The sequence below is a fragment of the Parus major genome, chromosome 2, assembly GCF_001522545.3.
Source record: "Parus major isolate Abel chromosome 2, Parus_major1.1, whole genome shotgun sequence".
NCBI classification, from domain to species: domain Eukaryota; kingdom Metazoa; phylum Chordata; class Aves; order Passeriformes; family Paridae; genus Parus; species Parus major.
In genome coordinates, this window is record NC_031769.1 from 142630140 (window position 1) to 142649862 (window position 19723).

The 19723-nt window shown below is 40.8% G+C and overlaps 1 protein-coding gene across 2 annotated transcripts in view; it reads right to left on the minus strand.

The window, feature by feature from the left end:
- The window catches only part of HHLA1 (HERV-H LTR-associating 1), a 22246-nt gene extending 4235 nt beyond the window's left edge, over positions 1–18011 (minus strand). The window contains exons 1-14 of one of the 2 annotated variants that reach the window (XM_015650290.1): positions 17972–18011; positions 14836–14898; positions 10684–10792; positions 9738–9797; positions 8585–8665; positions 8038–8121; positions 7860–7943; positions 6468–6551; positions 5844–5900; positions 5649–5735; positions 4749–4835; positions 3510–3683; positions 2918–2989; positions 2617–2691 (exon numbers count right to left, since the gene is read on the minus strand). In XM_015650290.1, coding sequence (XP_015505776.1) covers positions 2617–2691; positions 2918–2989; positions 3510–3683; positions 4749–4835; positions 5649–5735; positions 5844–5900; positions 6468–6551; positions 7860–7943; positions 8038–8121; positions 8585–8665; positions 9738–9797; positions 10684–10792; positions 14836–14841 — 1060 coding nt within the window. In that variant the 5' untranslated portion in view covers positions 14842–14898; positions 17972–18011. Of the gene's footprint in view, positions 1–2616; positions 2692–2917; positions 2990–3509; positions 3684–4748; positions 4836–5648; positions 5736–5843; positions 5901–6467; positions 6552–7859; positions 7944–8037; positions 8122–8584; positions 8666–9737; positions 9798–10683; positions 10793–14835; positions 14899–15148; positions 15392–17971 lie in introns of those variants that run through there. The other variant, XM_015650281.2, reaches the window with a different exon arrangement.
- Between the last annotated feature and the right edge of the window lie 1712 nt (positions 18012–19723).

Consider the following 19723-nt stretch of genomic DNA (forward strand, 5'->3'; position numbering starts at 1 on the left):
GAAGGAAGGAAGGAAGGAAGGAAGGAAGGAAGGAAGGAAGGAAGGAAGGAAGGAAGGAAGGAAGGAAGGAAGGAAGGAAGGAAGGAAGGAAGGAAGGGACTGTCAACTATTTTTTCCATTTGTGTACCTAGCAGGAGGCTTTGGCCATGTGTGGATAAACTTTCTTACCTGCTGAGCATAATCCCCTCAGACAGTGTAATTGCATTTCCAGGTTCACATGTCTCACACACTTTATAGCTCTGGGCAATGCTATGTTATGTGATAGCAGAGGTTATGAAGGTTAAATTTGGACTAATGAAGTTCTGTTGAAATAAGCTTGAGTCATCTCATCCTGACAAGAAATTTAATATAAAAAGGCATTCCTGGGCAGGAGGAAAATCAAGGTTCTGCCAGCCTGAAAGAGATTACTATGAAACTATTTCTCTCCTGGCAGTGCTCGACCAAGATAGCAGGAGTATGTGAGGAGTAAGGCACAGACACTGGCAGCTCCCAAACCCACAGGCTGCTCTGAAAACCAGCTGTGTGTCAAAGGCACTACACAAATATCAGGTGTAATTAGCCAGACATGGGCAAGAGGGAGACCCATTTCTCTTCAACTCAGCAATTTCACATAAATGTCATTAGGCTTTGTCCACTTATTAGCATTTGACATACCTTGATATTTTCCTACATGGAGTAAATTAAAAATTATTGATTCCTTGCTTAAGTAAACACACTTCATGTTAATAACCAAACATCAGAGCATGGGCAATGAGGTTTTAATTTAAGCTGTCCCTGAAAAGTAATGTTAAAATTGCTGAGAAATAATAAAGGTGATGAATAATTAAAACTTCTTCCTACAAGTTTCAGCCTCCTCAGAAGTGGGTCCTTCTATCCTGCCAACCAGGATAACCAGGTGTTAAATGCTTTACTCAAGCTATGTGTTTTGCCAGCAGAAATTCAATTTTATCTAGCTGCAAATTGAATGATGGCAATTTCAATTTGGAGTAACCTATGTGGGAAAGAAAAGTCAAACAAAAATGCTAAAAGCTAAGGAAATTTATTTGGTTTTCATTTTTGACAATCACTTTAAATTAACACTGTATTTGCGTAATACTATATTTGTTTAATGATGAAATTCTTTTTCAATTAATTTTCAATTTAATTTTTGATTGCATAGTATATTCACATCATATCATTCAAATTTAAATTTTCACCCATTCATAGTAATGCTTTACACCTCTTCTGTAATAAATTTCTACTCTGAAATATATTTTTTTGTGTTCAGTATATAAGTTCATAAAGATAATTAAAAGTAGGAATTTGTTTCAGAACTTTCTTTTCTAAGACTTCTCTAAGGAACTGAATTAGTCAGGAGACCAGAAAAGGCAAGAATCACAGTTCCTGTGCAGAGATTTCCTTTCATGTGTTTCAAATGGCCTCATTATTGTCAGGGGCAGTGCAGTGACCAACTTTTCCAGTAAACAGACAGTTCTTTTATTAATTCAGTATCACATCCCTGTGACACTGAGATTAAATTTTTCTGCCAGTGAAGAGCAATGTTATAGTTACAGTGAGTGATTCAGACTCAAAATATCCCTCCCTGCACACTAACATGGACATTTACATGTCTTATTATTTGGCACCCACTTCTGTGAATTAAAAAAGGAATAATTGGAATAATCTGTCAGAACAATGCAGATGCCCCTTCTGACTTTGGAATCCCACTGTTGGACTTATTTCTCCAAACATATGTTTGTTAGAATCAGGCAGGCCCCTCTGCCAGCATGGTTTCTCACAGAGGCATTTGGTGGCTCCAGTTTTCCCATCTCATTAAAATCCATGTTTCCCAGCCTTTTCAAAACATCCTAGGTTCTCCAGGGCCTGCAGTGCTGCACACCAGAGGACTCTGGTATTTGGAGCTCTTAAAACAGAAGTAAGATGGGTGAAAACTAAATCTCATTTCAGAATCAAATAGCATTATGAAATCTAAAATGATGACCATGAAAACCAAAGTTATTTGCCGAGCGTTTTATTTCCTTAGACTCTTCTGGTTTTGTCTAAAATATCAAGCCTAAAGGATACTGAAGAGCCCTGCAGGTTAGGCTGATATGTTTCCTTTGCACTGCCCAGCATCTATCCTTCTCTTAGACAGTCACCACACAGAAACACAGGCAGAGGAGAACTGAGTTTTCATGAAAATCTAGTTGATGATGATCCTTTTTTAGCTGAGGAAGTAGTTTGAAGTATTGTAAATTCAGAACAGTCCTGGGGGTTTCATGTGGCATGAGCTGCTTACATCATCTTATTTATGACGAGATTTAAAGCATGGTATTTTCTTTTGGAATGACTTTTAAGAACAAATTCTCCAATAACTAATCAATTCTTAAATTGCCACACAGAGTATCTATGTTAATTCTATCACCCCAGTATCATCTGTTTTGAATTTGCAGCTGTGTACAATTCACAAACAAATGTGAAAGCAGTCCCTTGGACATTTTGGGTGTTTACATACATAAACTATCACAAGCAAATTAACCATATATGTTTTTTCTGCATTGAAATCTGGGAACATTTCAATCTTGCATTGCTTTCAAACATTCTGCTATTTCTGCTGCATGAGGTGCATTTACTTACTGGTAGCTGAGTAAAGTTTCAGTGTCACACCAGGTCGGTAGGAAGGTGGCATAGACAGTACTGTGGAAGGCAAATCTAAGGGCAGGGAAAAGAACAGAACTTGCTTTGACACTCAAAAAAAAGGCAGGTTGATCAAAGGAGCAGCAGAAAAGAAAGAAAAACTAACCCTGAACTCACAGTTCATTAATAAACACTTACATAGACAGTGATGTATAAATAAATATCAGTCATCTATATATTACTTTATAATTCATAACTCTGCCAACTGACACACTTTGTTGCTACCCCAGATCAGTCTTACCTGGCTCTGTTTGCATCAGCTTGCTGGCTTCTTGTGGAGACACAGTCTGCATCCAAAACATGGACATGTCAGCTGTGGGAACAGAGACACACTTCCTGTTATTCATTATTTATCTGCCTGCTGAGAAGAATTGCAATGTATGAGACAGCTCAACAGCCAGAGTCCCTCACCCAGCACAGTGACATATAAAAATGTCAGGATGAAATAGGTACTTGAAATAGTACTTGACTAGAAGTTGAAAAGCCTGTGGACTAGGGAAGGGCAAGATTTCAAGAAGGCATGTTTAGGGAACACCAAAAGGAGCATCTCTATATTGCTTTTTCACAGGTCTGCTCACCAAATATGGAGCAAAATATGAGGGAAGATCCAAGTGGCAGAAGTGTTTGGGGGAAGCAAAATAAAGTTATTCCCCTAAAGATAGGAAACTACAGGATGGAACCTACAGCTGATTTTGACATTTCTGCAATAACCAACTCACTGGGAACCACAGTGGGTCTCCCTGAGGGTTCCTCCAGCCTCCACCTCAGAGACACTTGTCCAGAGCCCCCAGCAGAGGGGCAGGGCAGGGTCCAGGGTGCCTGGCCGTACTCACTGGGGCTGGGCTGCAGGGCTGGAGATGGGGCCAAGCTCCCCCCAGGGCTCAGAGAGGGTCTGGGAGCATCCACATGGGGTGATGGAAACCCTTTGGCTGCAGCTGTCCTTGGCCATGGTGGGAGCTCTGTGGTGGGGATTTCCACTCCTTTCTGGGTGAGAGGGGTCCTGGTAGCTGGAGAAGCAAGAGAGACACACAGAGGGCACCAGCACACTGGGGGTGCTGGTGCCCCACAACAGCAGCCACTGCAACACACTGGGGGAGAGTAATATCTAAAATACACCCAGAAAATCCCATCTACCCCTTGAGTGCTTCTCTGGCACTCGAGCAGCCACACCTCCTTTTCATTTTAAATATGGAAATACAGGGAGCTCCAATAATGTTTGAAATTTTAACTGAGAACATTTTAATGTGTGAGTTTTCATAAACAAAATAAAAAAAAAAAAAAAGGAACTGGAATGTTCCTGTAGGGTTGTAGGGTTTTGTTTTCTTCTTCAGATAATTTGTGATTAATTTCCTGTACTGCTTCACTACAGCAGAAAGAGAGAAAGGTCTCGTGTATTTGAAGGTGAGCAGGCAGGTACTGGAGGGCAGATGCTGCAGTTTGGGAACTGACAACAGACAACAAAGGTTGGCATGCAGTTAAGGAAATTAAAAAAAAATTATAAAAGACAGCAGACTGACTACAGGAAATGCAGGCATTTTGTAGGACAGAGATGTAGCTGTGAAGATAAGGAGGTATGAAGTTAAGGTCAGAATTTCTATTAATTTCTATTACAAGCCAGCAGGCTTTTTGCTTTTTGGCTTCTAAAATGGGGCAGAGCAGCACTTTTCTATCTTGTAGACCTGTAGCAAAGTTAAATGTACTGAAGTTTATGAAATGCTCAAGTGAAACAATGTCATACAAAGAAATAGATAGAGAATAATACAGGAAAAAAATTACTATAGAAAATTAGAGGAAATAGTTTAAATAATCTTGTGTTTTGGATTGAAATCAATAACCACTTTTTCTGTTCTTCTCTGCCTATTTAGAAAACATTTTTTCTGGTAAAATGGCTTTTCACAAGAGTGTTTCTATCCTCCAGCTCTTCAATGCTTTACTGACATCATCTGCTGATTCAGAGAAATTTTATGCTTTATCTGGAGTTAACATCACAGTAACTGCACAGCAAACATACATGATAATTTATCAATACATTAATCAGGGGAACAAAAATTTGTCTGACAATATTTGCTCACATTTAAATCTCCACACATATTCTGCTGATGAATCCAGTGTCTTGTTTGTGTCTTCTTGCAATTTCACAAAACCTGATAAAATTGAATCTAGGTTTTGAGGTATGAGAAAACAAGGTTAGAGCAGTCATTATCCACTGCATATTGTGTGAGAAAAAGGAAAGAAATCAGATTCTGCTACCATAGAAGCAGCAGTTGTTTCGAATTAAAGGGGGTTTTCGCCAAGTGTCATTCTTTTTGTTTGTTTTTAAAAGGAGAGAAGCATCCCACAGCTTTCAGCACACACAACTTGCCACTGATTTCAGTCTGCCTGCATTAATCTGTCATTGAAAATGGGAGATGGTGATGGGCAACAGTGAAGGGGGAGCACCTGAAGTGCAGCTCAAACTGGCAAAGCAGTTTTGGATGGAGGAACCACACAGGACAACTGAATGTGTTCACCTCCACTCTGAAGGTAACTCATGTAAAGGCAGGAAGTCATTTGTGCTGAGAGCTATGGAAGGCACCCAGTCAGATTTAAGGGCACTAGAGATCATCCCCAGCCCAATGTTGAATTCTGTAAAAGCTGTCATCCCAGCAGCTTTTGTTTGTTCCTCCACCAGAAGACCTTGTAACAAATAATTTAAAATAATTTAAAAGTTTTAAAGTAAAATTTAAAAGTAAAGTTTAAAAATAAAATTTACTTGCGTTTATTATATAATTATTGGTTTAAATTTTCAACAATATAAAATATTATTCTAACTATAAACAAATACATAATACTATGCAAATACATAAGCAATAATAAAAAATAAAATAATATTTAGAGTTGTAGTAATGAGGATGGAGTACTCATTGCAAGAGCTATCTGGACATGATTTCACTCTGGTTCCTGTTTCCTTTTGTTCCCCAGGATGTACTTACCTTGGTCAGATGATGTGTTACTGGAAAATGTGTAATTAATAACAGGAGACTTTTCTAGTATTTCCAAAAAATCAGACAGATTTTTCCCTGCAAATAGAAATGCTTGCAATTATCAAGAAAGGCCTGTTTGCAGTATAAATCATCACTGAGGAAAGCCAGGGCAATATTTTTGGGTGGAATGATTTTAACTTTTACCTGTCTGCCCTGCCATCACACAGATGTAGATACAATCTGAGTCATTGCTTTGACGCACTGAAAGGCAAAGAAACAGAAAAGAGATCATCATCACCAGTTTTCCTTACGTGGAATTATTTTAAACAGTTGAAAACACAAACAATAAATGGCATGTGGCTATGGCAGCTGACCAAGCATGTTCTTTCTGATCTAATTTTTGACAAAAACCTCAAACCACCATTAAATCCAAATATTAGGATCTTCAGGGAAAAGGTTTCAATCTAATTAAAATTCTAAATTAGAAGTATTTTTATATAGAAAAAAAAATCTTCAGATGAAATAGCCCATACTTATTCTCAGTGAATCAAAATTGCTCAAAATATCAGTATGTAAAAATAATTTTCAAACCCATCAATTTTTACTAATTAATTATAAAACATTCAAATGACATAACTGCTCATAGAAACATGTACATCTCTATATTACACATATACACATTATATGTGTATCTTGTTCCATGTGTTGCAAGGAAAATGCTGTTGAGAAAGAGCAATAGGCTTTTTATCCACATTTTTATGGTTGTTTTCATGCCAGGAGTAAATGAGACAGATAAGACAATGATAAATATTCCAAGGAAATGCAAACCTGAGAGAATAGATGTGGATTTGAAAATTTCTGTGAGATAACTGGTGGTGTTTCCAATGATATCAACAAGTAGAGCTGTAAAATCTAGACAACAAATAGAGAAAGTTTATTATTGAAAATATCCTATCCTGTATGCCAAGTCAAAAATTCACTTTTATATGTTATGCTATTTTAGATATATGTTCATACATGACAAAGTTTAAAATATTTTAAAGGTTAAAATATTTTGCTGGACGTAGTGGACTGAAGAAACCATGAGAATCCTTTCAGAAGTATATTTCAAAGATGATATCCAAAAAAACATCAGTGTGTCTAAAAACAAACTTACATGGAATTTATCTGTTCAAGAGAACATTTTAAAGTAATGCTCTACTTAGTCTGCTTGAATGTAGGAGATCTAAAGCCTGCAGGCTTTGCCTGTCTGCTGTGTGGGGCCTTCCAATAGGCATTGGACTTTTCCTCTGGGGTCTGCTTCAGACAAACTGATGATTCAGATGCCAGCCCAAGCAATGGCTGGTGGTGTAGTGATAGTATTTTCTAGCAGTAACAGGTCACTGTTCTCACTTAGGGAGTGATGGACCTGAGCCCTGAATTTTTACTGATTTGGAGAATGCTCCAATCCCCAAGGTATTCTGGAGTTGCAGCAGAAAGATTAAAGTTTTTCTGTTATTCTCCAAGGCAAACTGGGTAATTGTCCATAAAGGCTTTGTGGGATGTGTGGGTCCAGAGAAAGCTGTGGAAGCCACTGTGGTTTGTGCAGAGTCTCCACGTGTGGCAGAGGAGTCTGGTCTGTAGCTGCTGACCTACTCTTGATGCCTTACATTAATCAGCCCTAGAATCCAAACACAGATGCATCCTGAAATATTAAATTCTGTGAAATCAGGGGTGTGAATGAGGATTTCAGGTGAAGGGTGTTCCTGACAGCATTTTGTAGTCCATTCAACAGTTCTATGAAGATGTTAGTCCTTGCTTTTTACTTCCTTTGGGCTCACTGAAGTTGCTGGAGTCCATTGGTGCAGAGAAGCCCTTGTTCATCTCCTGTGGTCACCTCAGGAGAGAAAAAGTGCCCAAGGTGATGTGTCATATATTGCTGTTTGTCTCTCCTGTGCTGCAATTGGTATTCCAAGGAGGAAAGGGAGGCCTTTTGCCAGTCAGACCACGCCAGTCACTTGACTGATGGCTCCATCCCAGACTGGCTGGCTGGGGGCAGCCAGCTGAGACTGAGGTCATGCAGTTAGAGCAGCCACTTGTTGTGAGTTATGGCTGTTGATCTCACAGTGGTGGTGGCAATCATAAGGATGAAGTCTGCAGAATTCAGACTACAGCCTTCAGCTCCAAAGGAAATAATTCAACTTAAGCACATGCAATTGCCAACCCTTTTTGTGTACCCACCTGTCAAGTCATTTGTCACATTATTCAAACAGTAGCAGTAGTGCATAGGAAACTTGCCAGGGTCAATATTTTTTATGTTAGAGACTGCAGGAAGAGACAGAGAAAAAAAATCAGTGTCTTGTTGCACAGGCTGTGGGGGAGAAACTGCTCCTGAGCCGAGCAAAGCACCAACACTCACTGTTGTAAATGGTGACTGACACTTTGTGGAAGGCAAACGAGCTGTAAGAGGTGACACTCAGCAAAGAGAAGAGTTTCTTGGTACCTGCAGAAACACAGGTCCATGTTATTAGTGCTTGGAACAAATTGTGAGAACAGCATGTTTTGACTCTGCTCATTTAGTGTCTAAAGAATTCCCGAGGTTACAGTATGATACAGCTGCCTCACACTCAGTCTGTTCTCATTTCCACTGAAGCAAATATTTTGTATTGCTTCTTCCTTTTTGTTTTGTTTTTCTTTTAATTGAAATGTACACTGGATTAAAAAGTGCTTTTGAAAGGCTTCCCACAAGTAATTATATTGTGTCTATATATAAACCCACGCTAATTTCCAAGATCTCTGGGGCAGACAGCCATCTGCACTATAAATGCATGAAGGTGATATGCTCCTAGAAGCAATTCTGGAGGCTGACAGCACATGTTTACAGCTTCTCCTGCTAACACTTGTAGTGCCTTTTCTCCTGCATTGCTGGGCTGGCAGCTGTGACCTGCCCAGCCATGAGCCCTTACCTCTGAGTGCAGAGCTCAGCATCCCATTCACCAGCTCTGTCAGGTTAATAGCAGCCAGGTCCAGCGACTTTGCAGGAAGCTCTGAAAGAAAAGGGATGCATGGTGGCACAAGGAAACAGCTGTGCATCCACTGCTTCTATGTGCTAGACATCTTCCAGAATGGGAAAACCAAAATGAGCAGATTAAGTACTGGGGCACACCAAAAAACCACTGATGGGAAATAAAATTCCAGGACCACAGAGATGAGTCTAGAAAATAGCAAGATATAGAAGCAGAAGAACGGTGGGCCAAAATTCAGGTCTGCCAGCATTGCCCTTGACCATGCCCTTGAGCAGCTGCAGGACCCAGCCAGCCCTGGGGTGCTGGTGCCCTCTCCTGCTGGGTGATGGGTGTTTGCTGCTAACAGAGCAGCAGAGTTCACCATGCAGGTCCTAAAAGGCAGAGAAAGTGTCTAGGAAATGTTCCCCCTTCCCCAAACCTACATAAAACCACAGATTTTTGTTTTCCAGCTACATGGATGGCTATACTGCTTGCTACAACAGAATAATTTTGCTGTAGCCACATCACACTTTTTATCTTAACATGTTTCATTTCTGTTGATGTTGCTTATTTGTTTTTCCCAAGTCAAAATTTTCAAAGATATTTTTTTTGCTTCCCTCCCACAAAGTCATGCTGAAGCAGAGCAGTACAGTGTCTGTGTGAGGGAGGAAGGTGTGTGTGATCATGACAGAGAGAGGAAGAACAGAGCAGGAAGGAAAAAGAAGCACAGAAAGCTGAGATGAGAACAAAATTGAATTTGGTAAGAAATGCAATTTTCCAATGACGTCAGTATTATTTATAACCAGTTTGAAGCCAAGCTGCACCCCAGAGCTAAAAGCAGCGCTTGTCCACAGCACAGAAGAGAGAAAAGGTAAAACAAAAGGGAATGAAGAGCTGGGAAGGAGAGAAAGGAAAAAGAGAAGAGCAGATTTTGGGAAGGACAGTTGTTAACCTGGCCAGGGACAGCACTGGGTGGGGTGGCCTTACAGCAGGGGTGGGCTGGGGCTCACAGACTCTGCAGGAGCAGGGCCCATCTGCTGCCACCTCCACACCCAACACAGCACCTCCCACTCCCACTGACACCCCAACACTGGGGCTCCTGATGTGCTGTTACCTGCAGTAGCCAGCACTGCCACTTGCTTCTCTTTCTTATTTTCTTTTCTTATGCACGAAGCTGAAAAATGAAGAAAGAGACTGAGAAACAGTTTCCCCTGTTGAGTTTGCCCTTCAATAATCAAAATAAAAGTATGATAATAAATATATGTAGAGACCTTCACTAGTTTTGCACACAGAATTTGTTGCAAGGTACAGAGAAAAATAAGGCCAAATCCAAACAAATCTTCCCTTCTCTGTGCATGTTTGTTATTCAGCGCAGTCATGAAATTGAGGACTGTCCTCAAGAGCTATGTTGCAGGAGGAATGGGCTGAAACTGGGCTCAGGAGATTGGACTGGGTTTCTGGGATTCCCTCAGTGACCAGCTGAGGTCACAGCAGTAAATGAGAGATTGCAGGACAGGTTGAAGATATGTGTTTGAGATTTAGGTTTCCTATTCCACCAGAGGAGAGCTGAATACCTCCTAAGAGTAATCCAAAAGGCTCTCCAAAGAAGTCAGTGCTAGAAAATGTTAATCTGCCAGGTTCCTATGAGGCTTCAGCTTCCCAGCCCATCCAAGTTCCCATTTATATTTGTTTATAAAGGAGAAATACCCAGTAGACAGTGTATAATCCAGGGCTTATACATGGCGATGTGGTGTTAATCAGCTGTATTAACAGCCCTCAATTAGTCAGAGCTAAATTTGGATTGACAATCTAGGCAGTAGGAGCTCTTCTAACCCTTCTTTCCTTATAAACTCTCTGATTCCAGACTCTTGGCACAGGATCCAGGAATAGGCATTGCCTGGTCTGCTCTGCTAAATGGCACCAGCCCTGGAGCTCCAGCCCATCAGTCTTGCTCTCACAGGGTGAAAGAACCAAGCCTGCCACAGATGTGGGAGTGGGGTGTGGGAGCAGAAAGAGGCACCTGGGTTATTCCCTGGGGAGCGCCAGACTATTGTCCTTACCTGTGCTGAAAACCAGAAAGAGACATAGAAATCCCAGGCTCATCTTCACTACCACATGCCAGCAGAACCCCTGCATTATGGATGCTGACTTCCAGCAGGTTTGGCTGGTCTAGGAGAGAGAAATGCTCTTTTGGTGGTGCTTAAGTTTTTAGCATTGAGCGATTTTGTCCAGCCCTTGTCCCACAATGATTTGACCACAGAATAAATAACTCTGTGATGCAGAGAAAGATTGATGCTGGAAATGACAAAGAAACAGAGATCCCACAATCAGTATTTCCTCTGTGCCTGTGGGTGCTGTGAGTTCAGCATGTGCCTCTTGATTTTTGAGTCCTACCTAGCTGGCTTTTCTGGGGACTTGGTAAGGTTGTCAACACAACCCTCTTCTCTGGCAGGACGAGCTGTGCCTAAAAGGCACCTGACACATCAAGTTAAAACAAGATAAAATTTGCTTAGGTTTAGTTTCAAACCAGAAATGTCAATTGAGGTTCCCTTCCACAGGAATGTTGCTTTTCTGATCATTCTTGTTTTTCTGTAGTTTCTATCACCAGGTTGTGTCCTGTGCTGCCTTGCCTACCTGCTCAGTAAGGATTAACAGTGTGCTGCCTTTCAGACCATGGCTTGCTTTCCAGGTTACAAAGATTTAATTAGATGTGGTTAGGGAGGGAAAAAAAAAAAGGTTTCTTTTAAAGTTTGCCCTGTTTTTTCAATATCAGAACATGTCAAATAACTCTGTAGTTGAAAATGAGGGATGATATGAAAATCAGCAAAAAAAAGTCCAAAATTTTTTAATATCCTCTTGGAGCAGCTAATCTTGCAAGTATGCAGCAAATCATTATCTTGAAGATAATACAGCTTGATTAGAAAACTATTATCGTCATATTTAAAATATTTTTCATGTTGAAGTCACTAGAGAATTAACATATTCAAAAAATGGCTTATTTGTATTTAGTGGCTGTAAAGAGACTCTTCCTTGAGATGGTGAAACAATACTAAAGATTTCTGTGTTGGAAACGTCTCTGTTTGCTGGTCTGATGAGTCAAAAGTGTGTGCCAGCTCTGCTAATTCAAGCAAAGCTCTGAGAGCTCTCAAGCAGTTCATCCTACCTATTCAGTCCATCTGCCCAATCCTTTTTACTTAGTCCCAAGCCTGGACTCATCCACAGTTTCTGCACAGCATGTGAAGAAGAAAAGAACTGAGGCAGAAAGTGTTGGCCAAATCTCATTCCCAGACTTCATATTCCATGACCTTTCTATGGAGTAATTATGCATGGACAGAGTCCAGTATCCTATGGACAAGTCTAGCACCAAAAATCCTAAACCTGGCTTTTCTTGCAGCAATATTTGGGATCTGACAAACTGCTAGACTACAGACCATGAAAATGTTGCTGTCAAGAAAATCACAGGGCCTGACTCCCTGGCAAGGCTATCCCTGCTCCCACTCTCTGGTGTTAGGAAGCTTCCTGGGACTTGTAACAACTATTTTTTTTATGAATCCGTGGAGTCTGTAATTAGAGGAGAACAGTGTGTTATCTCAAGCCTGCTCAAGGCTGATGTGGTGGAAGCAGTGGAGGAGTAGTATGCATGGAGACAGGTGTAAAACAAACCCACATCTCTGGATTCTGATCATTTTTTTGTCATCTTTGGTCTGGTTCAATGAAGTAGACAGGAGTTAGTGAGAGAGGCTTCTCAGTGGAGCAGAGCACGAGGAACTGGTGCTTTGCAAAGCTGCAAGAAGGTGGCTGTTAGGGAGAGCAGGCTTTGGGAGGTGAGGAGTTGGGTGATCATGTAAAGGGAGCTTTGTAATTACATGTGACTTGAAGCAGGGATCTGTGGTGGCTGGTGCATCTGGATAATCAAGTCTCCTATTAAAGGGGAACTATTGGGTTGTGTCTTTGTTTGAGGTGGGAAGTGAGGTGGTTTGCTGCTTTTTTAGTAGAACTTCATGAATTCTAGTAGAACTTCATGAATTTTGATTGCATTATAAGTGTCCCCTTAGCTCTGCAAAATCTGCATTGGGATGAGTTGCACTTTGTGATGATGGCTCAGTGTTTATGGGCTCTGAGAATGTTCCCCATGACCTGTTCCATGCACACAGGAGTGACCAGGCTGCACAGCCAGTGCTGACCCTGTGCACACCAACCCAAGGGACATCAGCAGGAAACACAAGTGCTTCCACTGAGCTGTCCCTGTGGTTCAAGGCTGGTCAGCTGGAGGATCTCTGCAGCCGTGACTGGGGAAAGACCCCACACCTCTGCCCTTCCCAGGAATTCTGGCTGCCAGGAGGGTGAAAGACCCAGACCTGGGAGGTGGGGGAAGAGGTCACACCCTGCCCCATTTTCAGTCTGTCCCCACAGATCAATGGCCAGTGTTCATCCACCATGAGGAAACTTGATTTCCAGGACCTGCTTTGAAGAATATGGGCTCTCCTGGCTCACCAGAGACTCACACTAACACTGAAATCCTTGGTAAGAGCATTTCACAGTCTGATGTGAAAGCTCAACTGTTTTACAAATGTTCATAAATAAAAGGGTAGATAACAGATAATTTCCTATCAGAGATCTAACTTAGTAGTGATTTATTTAAACTGGCCAGAGTTGCTCATGGCAGCAGAACAAGGGAAAATCATTTGACAGAGGACCTGGTGTAGCAGGTAAGAGCAGGGTCTAGACAGACCACAGCCCTAAAAGAGGCAAGAGGTTTGACACATGAAGGGATCACCTATTTTAGGAGAGAGAGAAAAGCTGTAAAAGTACAAACAAAATAGTATTCCCCACACACTGAGTGAAGTTTTCTTGCTCACCTGAATTATCAGTTCCCTGCTGTCCTCCCCACTGAGCTGCTCCTCTGTGCTAATCAACACACAGTTTTCTCCACACAAATGCTGATTTCCAGCAGGAATTCAGAGAAGGCATTAACCTGGCCATGTCACACTACAGACTCAACCAAGCAAAACATCTAATGATAGGGACAACAGGCAAACATAACCTGGAAGGATGGATCACAGTAAGACAAATCCTGTTCAACTTCCAGTAAAGAAATATCGAGTATTGTTGGTATAAAATGATGCAAAGTCCTCCATTCATGAGAGTGCTTGTTTTGCCTGAATGATAGATTTAGCACTGGTGTGCTAACAAGCACAAAATGCTCAAAAAGAAATTGCAGATAAATCTTAATGCTAGGAATATCACTCTAAAATGGACTACCCTTGCTCCTTATTTGGTAGGGACTTTTATTTAAATTTGAAGCATTAGCTTTTAGCTGCTTCTTGAAGTCTTTTTCCAGCATTAACTCTGAAATTTATGCTATCCAACTAAATTTCAAAACCATGTGTGACAACTGTTCCTGGAACTGTTGCCTGAAATATCTTATCTCTCAGCAATGTGAATATTAGTAATATTAACTCTTGCAATACACGTCATGTTTGCGTTACTCTGGTTATTTGATATCCAATTTTTATTTATCAGGGGCAAGTCTTTATTACTTTGCAACTTTATCTCTCTTGAAGTGACTCCACTGCGATGACTGAAATACATGTCCAGATTGCAAATATGAAACCCTCATTGTCCTCCAGATCAAAATCACCATTTCCATTTCAGACTATACTGAGATTCACTGGCACTGAAGGCACAGGTGCCCCAAGCCCTGAGCAGGCAGACAAATCCCATAAACTGACTCAGAGAAGGTTTTCCTTCCAAACCTTTATCTGATAAAGGCTGAGGGTCAAGCCTTTGGTTACAAATTCTCCTTCACCTCTGCTGGATATAACAATCATCCTCTGTTTATTTTAAGCTGAATGATATTAATAGGACCTCTTTTATTTAGAACTGTTGATCCAGAGTTCCCTGAACTGCTGAATTGGAGATTTTAATCCAGTTCAAATTACTTTTATACATGTATAAAGACCAAATCCCTCTCTGTTACTCTAGGTTAACAGCAATCTTAAACCAATGTGTTTATTAGCTATGCTTCAGTAGAACTCCTTTAAATGTGGCAGGTAACCATGAAGTTTGAATTGTTTTCATTTTTCCTGTACAGATGTAGTGCACTCCAATATCAAGCAGTTTTCTCATGTCTTCATGCTTAATAGAGCAGAACAGAAATTAAGAGAACAAAGAAATAAAAGGGAAAAGCCCTTGACTATGAATTTCCTTACCTTCATTCAGCTGGAACATCTAAAGGTCATGTCTCATTTTAAGCACACCATCATGCACCAAGTCTAAAGAAATATTTAAAGTTAATGTGAAAATATGCCTGTGTTACAACTGCACGCTTCATTACATTGATACAATTACTTTTTAAGTTCAGATTTATTTGTGTGAGAATAAAATAAAATGTGATAAATATACATTTAATAAAAAAATAATTCAATTTGCTACATTTCCACTGAGCATTAATAGCACAGCTGAAATGGTTTCCTACAAGTAAAGCAAAACCACCAAGATCTGGAATAGTTAATATCAACTTACCTGATTTCTCATGACAAATGTTATTATCTTCAGAGTCTATATAAAACTGGAAGTTATTGCCAGGTCTTAATAAACACTTTGTGAAAAACTTTGAGTAGACAGGCTTGATAATCTTTCCTTAAAATCCTGTGAAAATCGTTATCCTAATCCCTGAAGGACTAACCAGAGGTAACACAATCGTAAGCACACAAAGTGCCTGTTGAATCCCTCATGGAAAGGCTCTGTGGCAGGTCAGGTGGGGATTGGAAGCTCCTTTTGGCAGTAGAATTGTATTGTGGAGGATTTTTTTTCCCTTTTAAAGGAGCAGCTCTGCTTACTGCAATTAGACCGATGCCACCTTTGATGGTGAGAAGTAGGCAAGGGTGAGCACCTCTGGAAAAGCTTTAGACGTCCTTCAGTTCAAACAAGGGACAGTGTCAAGGGGGCAGAGATGACACCTGAAGTGTATCTTAAGTGTGGAACCTCAAAAGGAATAAAATGTCAGTTTAAACAGGAAAAATTGCCTGGAATCATGGTTAAGTGGTGAGGGAGGAAGAGAGGTCTGGTCAGAGCAATGGCATAGGGCAATTTCAGTGATGCTGATTGATGTTTAGTAACATCCAAGGGAAGATCACTGTTGGAAACAGCCAGCAAGATTCTGCCCCCATTTACTCCAGCAGGCTGGAAAGAATTCCTCTGAAATCAGTGTTTAGATACAGCACAGTTAAAAGCCAATGATCATCCATTCAGTAATTTTATCACAATCCACCAAACATTTCAACTTGTGAAAACACTCAAAAGGTTGCAGCAATTAATAAAGGAAATCTAAATGGATTCACAGGCGGTTTATGAAACAGAAAGTGGTTTTGTGACCATCTTATGTGCGTGATTGAGCTGTGTCTCTATTTGTCTAACAATTCTGCCTTCACCAAGAACTTCAGGTGCTGCAAGGCAACTGCAGCCACATTTAACAGAGCTGTAGCTGGACAATAAAATGCCCACACATTTGTGCACATGCAAGCACATTTTTTTCTTGTTTTCATTCACTCTGCCTTTCAAAAAAAAAAAATCCATTATGTGGTGGGCATCACTGCATCTAGTATTATTTAATTCTATATGGAATTTACTGTTGTGAAAAAAGGAAAATTTTTGAGACTTGTGACTGAATGCTGCAGCTGGAGGAATATGGAAGCACCTTTTCATTGACAAGACTTACTTTTACTGACTTAATTACCAGTTGCTCAATATCACATCAAGAAGGCTGGGATGAAAGTCCTCTCTGTAACAGCTGACAAAACCAGGTATAGCCAGGAAAATGTGTGTGCTGGGATCAGTTCCAGCCGTTTGATGTTTGCCTGTGAGGATAATTAGACTTTCAGCAGGTTTTGCCTCATGCTGTGTTTTACCCTGGGACTCTGTAATTTTAACTTTCCTCAGCTGCTGAGCAATGCTCAGGTGACCTGGGAGGGGGCTTTTGTTCAGCCCCAACTTTGACTCTTGGGGACAATGCTGTGTTCTCACTCAGAACATCCCTCTGAGCAAGTAGCTTTCTCAGGAGTATAGTCTTTACATGACTCCTTTTTCCAGCATCCCTTTGTGTGGCAGCACTGTGTCCATAACTAGCATCCCAAAATCCAGAACAGGAAAAGAAGACATTTTTAGTGTCTCTTAGAAACACAGTATAGACACACAATTCATATAAATTACCTAGTAAATACATCAATTTGCTGAAGGTTGCACAGGGTAAGGCCCTGCTAATCCAATTTAAATAAACACAAATTCAAGGAAATGCCTGTGACTTATCTGTAAGAGACTGTGTGGTGTGATGTTCTGTAAGGAGGGAGAAAATGAAGTCTGGCTGTTGGAGCTCTATCTCTCTGTGGGCTGAGAGCACAGAGGGAAAGCAGTGCATTACTTCTTCCTTCTGGCATATTCTTGGGCCTTTAGGTGTGATTAAAAGCACACATTTCTCTACAGAAATTGCAATTTGTGTAAGTGACTGCAAGAGCTCCAGCCATACATTCCTGGGAGCTCAGCCAGTGGCATGAGCCAGCTTCCCCTCCCAGCTGCTCTATCCTGGTGTGACAATGTCCTCAGGTGTGACCACCCTCCTCCCTGGCTGGGCCATAAACCATCTCTGCCCTAAAGGATGAGCTTTGGCACCTGGAGCACCATAGTTCCTAAAGCACCTGGCAAACCTGCCTGATTTACCCAGTTAGAAAACACAAATCCAGCTGTGCCTCTCTCTCGCCAGATTGTGGCTTGCAAGAGAGAAGGAAATGCTGTTTTTAAATAGAGTGCAAAGAAACAAGCTTAACCCAAGTTTACTCCAGAGAATTGAAGTTTTATTTTCAGTTATGTTTTATTTTACTGTGGCAAATATTTCCATGAAAGCATCTTTGAGTGGCTGTTTAAAAAATTTTGTTTAGAAAAGTATCAGTCGAGTAAATTTTATTTGTTCTGGAAAAACCTGATTGCACTTCAACAATTCTCTGTTAGCCCTCTACCATTTGATTTTTACAAGATATTTCTGTTGTTTTATTAAGAAATGTACTAGCTCTATAAAGTTTTAATTTCAGATTTTACCAATGTCCTTCAATTATATTTTTGGCACAAAAATATTTTAATTAAGAACAATTCTCTAAATGTATTACTGTTTCTTTCCCAATCTTTTTCAGAAGAATAACATTTCATCTCCTAAAAGATAAATTATATAAAGAAACACAGAATTATTATGTTTGGAAAAGACCTCTAAGATGATTGAGTCCAACCATTAACCCAGCATTGCCAAGTCCACCACTGAACCACATCCCCAAGTGACACATCTACACATTTTTTACTTACCTCTAGGGATGGTGATTCCCTGGACACCTCCTGGACATCCTGTTCCAGTGCTTGACAACCCTTCCATTGAAGAAATTGTTCCTGATATCCAATCTAAACCTTTCCTGGGACAGCTTGAGGCCATTTCCTCTTTTCCTGTCTCTCATTACCTGGGAGAAGAGCCTGACCCCACCTGGCTCCAGCCTCCTTTCAGGGAGTTGTAGAGAGTGATGAGGTCTCTCCTGAGCCTCCTTTTCTCCAGGCTGAGCACCCCCAGCTCCCTCAGCTGCTCTTCAGACTTGTGCTCCAGACCCTTCCCCAGCTCTGCTGTTCCTCTCTAGACTCACTCCAGCCCCTCCATGTCTTTCTCGCAGTGAGGGGCCCAAAACTGATTTGAGCTGTGGCCTCCCCAGTGCCCAGCACAGAGGGACAATCCCTGCCCTGGCCCTGCTGGCCACACCAGAGCTGGCACAGGCCAGGTGCCACTGGCCTCCTTGGCCACCTGGGCACACTCTGGCTCATGTTCAGCTGCTGTTGGCCAGCACTGAACCCAGCCCAGGGCCTCCCCTCAGGGAGCTTTTCAGTCACTCAGGCCCCGGCCTGGAGCCCTGCAGGGGATTGTTCTGACTCAAGTTCAAAACCAAGCACTTTGATTTGTAGTACCCCTAATGTATAGTGATATAAAGATGTATTTATTCCCATTCATAGAATTTCTTTCCCATTTCAGAACATATATTTAGAACTGCAAATGTTTTCTTTCATTTCTATAATTTTTTTCTTTAATTTTTCTTATCAATGTTTTGCTAAGATTGGTACTAACACCCCAAGAGCTCCCGAACAGAATGCACATTAAACTCTACAAACTGTTTTCAGTAAGAATGTTTTGTATATTTACTAGGCTAAAATAGGAAACACTTCCTTTTGAAGCATCTGATATTGTGAAACTTTTTTTTAACTCAAGTATGCTCTTGAGGGACTAAAAGGAGAGAAAGTAAAAAAAGGAGCCATGGAGAGTGTGAAAATGTCTAGTGGAGAGGGAAGAAATCCTAGTGGTTTTATTATCTGTGTGTGAGTTTCAATAAATGAGATTTTTACACAATAGTGTGCACTACTCCTTGGGGATTTCCAAAGATGTTAGTTTGTGATAAACCACTTGGCATTTTTAAACCCAGATCCTCATAAAGTCTTGATTAGATACCAAGAAATTTCAGCAGTCCAGAACTTAGAAAAATATTTAATGACTTATCCAATGATTTTATTTCTGATAGGATATGTGTCAGAGAAGTAACTGATCAGTCAAATCTGCCAAAACATTCATAGCACATATTACACCTTTTTTCATGATCTCTGGTCTGTATTCTGCTGTCCATCTGCACCTGAAACAAAGAAGCAGGAGAAAAGCTTCCCAAACACACTGGGCTGCCAACCATTATCTTAGAGGGCAATTTCTTTAAATAATGTCTAGCTCTCCTGCTGCTTTCTGCCATGGGACTTGGCTTTCCTGACTCCATCCCTTCTCTGTAGTCCAAGAGGATGCTCTCTGTTCCAAGAGAATGCTCTATGTTAATCAAATAACCATTTTACCCTGGTGAATCTTAAAAATCAAAGCATCCTGCAAAGAAACAGAAGCATACACTGAGAAAATTCCATTCCTGACACTTTTGCTTGAGCCACACTGGACTCAATTTTCACCCTTTCTAAACTGCTGACCCTAATTCTTAATCTGATTAGGTGGGAGACAATTGTATAGGATCCCCAAAGTCCCATTCAGAG